Below are 7,730 nucleotides of genomic sequence, written 5' to 3'. Positions count from 1 at the left end.
AAATCATTATTCAAAAATAATATCTGATATACAAATGCATTCGGACTATCACAAAAACACAGTGAGTCAGAGTTAGTGCCTTTGGAGCTCCTGTCAGCATTTGTTAATGAGTTCTGGCTAAAGGACGCTGGAGAGTGTGTGTGTATAAAAGAGTGAACAGGGGATGCGAGATGTAAAGGAGGCGATGAGGAGGTGGGCTGGGAGATGAAGAAGAACAGGCCAGCAGAGTGCTGTGACTCAGAAGAGAGGGTGGTGAGAGTGGGTGTCAATCAGCAAATGTATGAAATGAAAATGAATTGTCACCCATCTGCTTCACATGCTAAATTAGGTTACCTATCACAGGTGAAAATTCTGCATGAGAGAGCAAGAGCTATTTAAAAAAACAACAGCTATTTTCAATAGGAAATTTGTCAACAAAGAAAAAGAAGCTGCACTTTTGTCAAGGGAATTCACATGCTCTCTTTAGAATTTTTTTTTATAATGTCCAATCATTATCAGAAATGAAAATGGAAACAGTGTACAAGTCACTGATGCTGATGCATATCCGGCAAATGCATTGTCACAAATGTGGCAGAAGGAAATCATCAAGAGACTGTAAAGCAGTAGAGAAGCGTGTCTCTGATAAGAGCAGAAAAGATATTGCAGTCTTGGCTGATGGTGTGTTACATGTGTGTTTTGCTTTTGAGGTCGTGTGATAAGTGCCATATGAAAGTCAGGATTCAGGCCACGCTTGAGAACATCTCTTTCAGCTTGGAAAGCAGAGGACATTATCTCCATCTGATGAAGACAGCACTGTTTCCTTCTCCACAAAGACAAAAACAGATAACATGATTCACTGGATGACGGTGCGCTTCAGCCTGGTTGTTTATAACTATTATCACAAGCGAGGCCATGTTTCTTGACAAGCATCACTGCAGCTATGATCATTTTTTAAATAACTTTGTAACAGGAATATACTTTTGTTGTAAAAAAAGAATTTCTTTAAAAAGGGTGTTTCAGACTTTCTAAGAACAGTGTGATTAAGAAAATAATAATAATATATAATTCTGATATATTATTTTATTTTATTAAATTATTATAGTTTGGTTCAAACCTTATTTTTATTCTATATAATTCAAGAATATTTATTTTCCCAAAGCAAAAAAAAACATTAATACAATATTAAAAAAGATTATTTAATATAAAGACCAATCATATTATATTTTCTTTAACCTACCACAGGCCAAGATGCCACTTAATGTAGGTCAATATATATTTATGTATATGTGTGTCTGTGGCATTTGTTTATGGTGAATACAGTGCTGACATTTTATTACAGTTCCCTATTTTGATTAGAGAACTTTAAAAAAACATCTTACTATTTTTAAATTTTTATGTCAGAAATTAGTGCACCACATGAGCAACATCTGTTCAAAATTCACATTAGCACATAATTGTGCTTTTCAATAAATATAATGGTATATATAATTAATTTGTAATAAAAAACATTTTTTAATTGTAAGTATAATATTTGAACCAATATATCTTTCCCTATTTCCTCCATTATGATTTTGATCTGTTCATTATGGTGGGTAATCTTCTCAAATAATTGAAATTTTTCAAACCTGTTAACAATGTTGCTGTATATTATCACTGCATGGCAGCAGACTTCAATATCACGATTTGCCAGCTGTCCCCAACACCTAGGTTTACACTTGCTTGTGTTTATCCATGTTGTGTGTGTGCACTTGTGTATTTCAGCATTTGGATGTACTTAGTGACGTTGCCAGGCGTAATCCATGTAAAGCCCCTGGTTCAAAGAGGATCTGTGTTAGTACAGTGCACAGTCACTCTAACACTCTTGTATCAACTGCAAACGCTTGCTATGTGTCTTCTCTGTGTTGAGAAGATATTAAACCAGGTGCAAACCATCACACAAAGAAATCATACAGATTCATGTTTGTTTAGTTTTTATAGGCATTTAGTTCCGATTTTACATCAACTGACACATTTTGCAGACACACAGAAATAAAAAGAGTGGCACTATTGTGATGTTACTCCAAACCGAATGCATGTACTTATATGCCCATGCTTTACGGTAAAGTCAATACATCGGGAACGATGCGGGTAATAATAAGTGAAAGTGACACGCTGTATACATACAGACCAATTTAGGTGGAGAATCATTACTGAACATTGTCTAAAGGTCATTACAAAATGGCAGGCTAAGATAAGAAATCTGTCATGTGATCTCCTGCACCTCACAGTCTAAAGGCCCGTTCACACCAAGAACGATAACTATAAAGATAACGATATTAGTGTCCACACTAGCGAACGATATTGTCTGTGTATTCTAAGCAGACGCGCGTCTGCTGCTTTAAATTCTCGAGCTCATTACAGCAGGATTGATTCTGATTGGTTGGCAATGTTTTTATCGTTCATCAGAAAAAAAAAAATCGTTCTGAAAGTGATTCCAACGATATCGTTTCTCTGTGCTTTTATAGTAATAGTTGTGGTGTGAACTCCGCTATTCTTTAATAATGAGAACGATATTTAGAACTATATTTTTATCGTTATCTTTATAGTTATCGTGCTTGGTGTGAACAGGCATTAATTCATCTTCTGTTTCGCTACAACTGAATATGAACCATGGCTTATATAGCGTAAAACACAGAGCATGGACACACAGATGACTGAAAATCTTTAAGAAATTTCTTCCAAAAAATGTGTGTATATATATTTAATAAATATTCACTTAAAAAACAAAGTAACCATCAAAAGAAGAAGAAGAAGAAACTTGACATGAGCTCTAGCCATCAAATATGCACTATGTACATTTAACCTTTGGAGAGAAAGATACAGAGTAAATGTGACCATTTCCTAGACTATCGGTTAAGACAGACACACGACGACACTTCCTAGATAGAGCGTAGAGGGGCTGATAAGTGCATGTGTGAAAACCGGTCAGGTGAAACCACGGTAAAAGCACATGTGCACTCTTGCAGGTACAGCGGGGAGGGAAAGGGGAGCCAAAGCATTTCTCGCAGGGGTTTAGCCACTTCCCAACATCTTTGTGGCGCGCTGGTTGGCTTCGTCGATCCTGGTTTTATTGGAATCGGCCTGGAAGACAAAAATAATAGATACAGATACAATAGGTATTTCCTTCAGTATTGTTGATGTAATTATGACAAACGTGCTTGTTTTCAAAAAGAAACTGGGAATGATATAATACAGAATTTTTTTTTGTTCAGCACAAATTACAACAAATATTACCTAGTTTATTACTTTACAATTTAAACAATATACTTTTTCTCCAATAAATTTGCTTAATATTCATGAACGTAATGTCACAATGCAAAAAAAGGTTTTAATGGTTTTAACCTAAAATACCTGATTTATTACTTTACAATAATATTTTTAAACTTTAAAATATCAGATTATTGTCGAATTAAATTAAAAACAGCAAATTATTATTATTATTATTATAGATGAAAACCATATTATTTATGCTTTATAGTACTGGAAATTGGTGATGCTTAATTGTCTTAATGTTTATTCATAATTTATCATTTAATAAAAACAATTTTGTGATTCCAGAACACTTATTATTTGTAAGCATTTTATTAAGTTAGAATATTTAAATATATTTAATTTAGTTTCATCAACTGCCCTTCAATAAAATCAATAGTTATTAAAAAGGAATCTTGATTTTAGTGTCTTTTTTAGCATTTTAATTAAGTTGGACTACTTTTATTATATATTAATATATCTAAAATATTTATATGAATACTATTATTATGACTTATATTTATAGTAATATATGAACTTAATTTAATCATTTTAAGTCATCCTGAAGTTTCAAGTTAAGAAGAAAAATAAATCTTAATTTTTCTTAGCATTATGTTACATTAGTATTGACATTAAGAATTATAAATGACAATAATGAATAATATTAATGTGAAGAATTTCACGCAGGAAACCACAGTTCTGAAAGGTTCAGATTAAGAGCAATAGTAATAGTGATGCAATCCCTTACAAAATGCATTTATGTTCCAGAATTCATAAATGCACTATTCCAAACAATTATTGATCTCAAAGGGGTATTTTATTTTTACAATGGAATGTGACATAGCAAGCACAAACAAGGATCTTGTGGTATAATTAGAAGCTCTTATCTCATGAGAGAGGTAGCAGTCAGTATCGAGGCTCTTTTATTGAGTAATCATGATCTTACCATATCCATAATCCTGTCGATTTGACGATTCTGGGTGTCGATCTCGTTGCCCATGTCGAGAGCCATGTGGCGGAGGTTACCGATGATACCTCCCACCTGTTCCAAATTCTCATCCATTTCGTTCTCTCGCGCATCATTTGTTACCCTGAAGATAATGAAAAACACACTGGGTTTAGTAGAGCTTTCCATAATGTACCTAGCATGACTTGAACAACTGTCTGAAACAATTAAGTTGTATGTGGACTCTAGCTAAACATTTCATTCTGTTTGTGGACTGACAGGAGACAGCAGCTCAGTGGTTTCATGACCATTCCTGACTTGCCTGCAGCTACAGACTGACACAAAGCGGACATTTGTCTTCAACAGACTATTATACAGATCATTGTGACTCACTGACAACAAGTGAAGAAAGATGAAAACAACCACAGCACAATTAGGTTTCATTTACACAGTCAGCGTTTGGGACTGACAAGTGTATTTACTAACATGTCTGATGTCTCTCAAACTGATCTGTCCACACAACAACAGAGAAGAGCTGATGATCAAAAAACTTCCATATGAACAGTTAACTGAAGTCAATGCACTGCTTTAATTGGCAGGTGATGCTTATAACCATAGCAACAAATAGCAATAGTAAGCACCAAGACTTTATATCACAATTTAATTTTTATTCAAAATTTTTCAGATCTTCTCAAAAACTCTCCAGTTAATTTTTCCCTTGTATTTACTTGTATTGTACTTAAACACCAAATAAATTAAGAAATTCTCAGAAACAGCTAGTAAATTTAATAAATAACTACAAGTCTACATTGACTTAAAAAAATGAAAATGTGAATTTGAAAAAGTTTCTTGTAAAACATTATCTAATAATTTACATTAATTAAAGTTTTATTTACAACTATGAAAAATACACTTTACACTGTACACTTAACTTTACACACCAGATTATATTACTTTAATACAGTATTTTTTTTTTTTTTTTACAATTTAATTATTTTGCATTACAATTAATTAGAAAAAGATTTTACCAACATTATTTTGCATTACAGTAGCCTACTAGAAATTAGGCATTCACTTAATTGTCATTAATATTATCGCAATGCAATTAAAGTCTAAATGAATTTGAATATATAATATTTATATATAAATATAAATTATAAAATAATTTATAATTAATATAATAATTTTTTTTTATTTAAAAATAATTATATAAATATTTTTATATATATTAATATATAATATATAATTTTGAATATATAAGACAGTCAGACAAATATTACCTGATATTCAACTTTACAATTTAAATAATATCAGAGTATTTGTCACGTTAAATGAATGAGAATGAAATATTCTTATTATATATTATTGTTGTTATTTTAATATATATATATATATATATATATATATATATATATATATATATATATATATATATATATATATATATATATATATATATATATATATATATATATATATATATATATATATATATATATATATATATATATATATATATATATATATATATAGTTTATTACATTTACACATTTGGCAGACACTTTAAGCAAATTACATTGCATTTAAGGTATACATAAGATTTAGATTAGGACTCTCTCTTAAAAGTTTACTCATAACCAGAGTCCACTGAAATGTATTTGCACTAATCTCTCCTAAGTAACTGACCTGCGGATGAATCCTCCGCTGATGGCCATCTGCTCACGTTCATCGACCACACGCGCCGGCTGGCTGGACACCACCCCATCCTGGTTATTACCCCATGACTGGCCACCACCTTTCAGCCTGAACAACCGCAGGAAGTGAGAGAGACAGGGTGAGAAGCTGAACGGTGTTAAGTAATACCATACAGCACTAGACATACACTGAGAGGAACTACATGCAGATAGAAATGGTGGTCAGGATTATCTGCATGTTATGAAATTGCATGCACTAAAGGTGTTACTGAATAAATGAACAATGCTTTTCTGGAACTAACCAACATACGATGTGTACAGTGGGGTGTGACAGACTATTACATAGAAAATGATGGAGTCGTGACAAGTTAATTGAAGGAGGTTCATTACAATTATCAAGGTGAAGAGACAAAGAGAAACATTCAGAAGTAACAGTAAAAGTACAGATTAGACCTATTCCAAACGTATAAAGTGTGTTCATTAAACATTTAAATACAGTTTGCTTCATCACTTGAAACGAATAAACAGATAAAAAAAACATTTATCAGAATAAATAACATGCATTGCATTCAGCCAGGGAAGGGAATTAGGCTGTTTCATAACAGTATGCACTCAGTAAAGATCTACGGCTTTGTTCACACCGCAGCTATTTATCAAATCTGATCTTTAGCAAGTGATTCTGTAAGTGATGAAATCAGACCTGCTTGTTCAGACAGTCATTATCCAGTATATAACAGACACCAGAGTAACTTAAAGAAATGAAAGAAAATATATAATAATTCTGCCACCATTTACTGATTCAAACTTCAAATGAGATTTTCTGTCTTTCTGTCAGTGAAAAAAAGAAAAAAAAGAAAAACAACGGTATACAGAGATTATACAGAGTAATACAGATTATATATATATATATATATATATATATATATATATATATATATATATATATATATATATATATATATATACATAGATAATAATATAGAAAATACAAAAAAACTGGAAAAAAATATTTACATTTACATGAAAATCTAAAATATCGCTCTGACATCTAATTGAAATAAATACGTTTTAGTACTAAATTTTAAAACTGAAATAAAAATAAATTAAAGCTTAATAAGAATTGTTAAAAAAAGGACAAAAGCATAACAAATGAAAAATTTACAATATATATAAAAATGCTACAATACACTTTACACTAGACAGAAACAGTCTAAGCATCCTTTAAAATATCTTGTTTTGTGTTCCACAGATGAATACAGGTTTGAAATGAGATAAGGGTGAGTAAATGATGACAGAATATTCCTGCTGGTGTGAACTATCCCTTTGAGTGTTAAATGATCCCAAGAGAATTTCTTCCACAAAACTGTGAAATTTTGCTAACATTCAAGAGGCCCAGAATATATATATGGGTATTTTTGGGATTTTTTTCTGCTTGTTGTCTGAACAAAGCTCACAGCAACTCTCTAAGCAATGCAGATTTTTCTATAAGCTATTACCTTTAAGTTCAACCTTTTATGTAAGATAGGGCTGTTTATATATGTTATTGTAAGCATAGCCTTACTGCCATTGTGACTACATGAGCTGATATGAAAAGCTCTGACCAGAGGCAGTGAGACTCAAGCGTGACCTTAATCCTTACTGACACAGACACAGGTGCGTGTCTTTAAAAAGAAACATGAATAAAAGTTCTGAGGTAAGCCAAAATCTCCTTTACATTCATCTGCACATGCTTAAAAGTCAACATGAAATCAGAATTGACCTTGTTTACCTTCTTAATGCTCATTCTAGTCTCACTGAGCATGATTCTTTATCTTTCATCAAAA

At 31.7% G+C, this 7,730-nt stretch overlaps 1 protein-coding gene across 2 annotated transcripts in view; it reads right to left on the bottom strand.

Annotated features, from left to right (window-relative positions):
- Positions 1 to 1,932: 1,932 nt before the first annotated feature.
- Positions 1,933 to 7,730, bottom strand: part of LOC113060734 (synaptosomal-associated protein 25-B-like) — a 30,710-nt gene continuing 24,912 nt past the window's right edge. For both annotated transcript variants that reach the window (XM_026229885.1, XM_026229884.1), the window contains exons 6-8: positions 5,900 to 6,016; positions 4,214 to 4,358; positions 1,933 to 3,099 (exon numbers count right to left, since the gene is read on the bottom strand). In XM_026229885.1, the coding sequence (XP_026085670.1) occupies positions 3,031 to 3,099; positions 4,214 to 4,358; positions 5,900 to 6,016 (331 nt within the window). In that variant the 3' untranslated portion in view covers positions 1,933 to 3,030. The remainder of the gene's footprint in view (positions 3,100 to 4,213; positions 4,359 to 5,899; positions 6,017 to 7,730) is intronic.

The sequence above is a fragment of the Carassius auratus genome, chromosome 42, assembly GCF_003368295.1.
Source record: "Carassius auratus strain Wakin chromosome 42, ASM336829v1, whole genome shotgun sequence".
In the NCBI taxonomy this organism is placed as follows: Eukaryota; Metazoa; Chordata; class Actinopteri; order Cypriniformes; family Cyprinidae; genus Carassius; species Carassius auratus.
The sequence above is the reverse complement of the archived record's forward strand: the minus strand, read 5'-3'. Positions and strand labels throughout refer to the sequence as shown.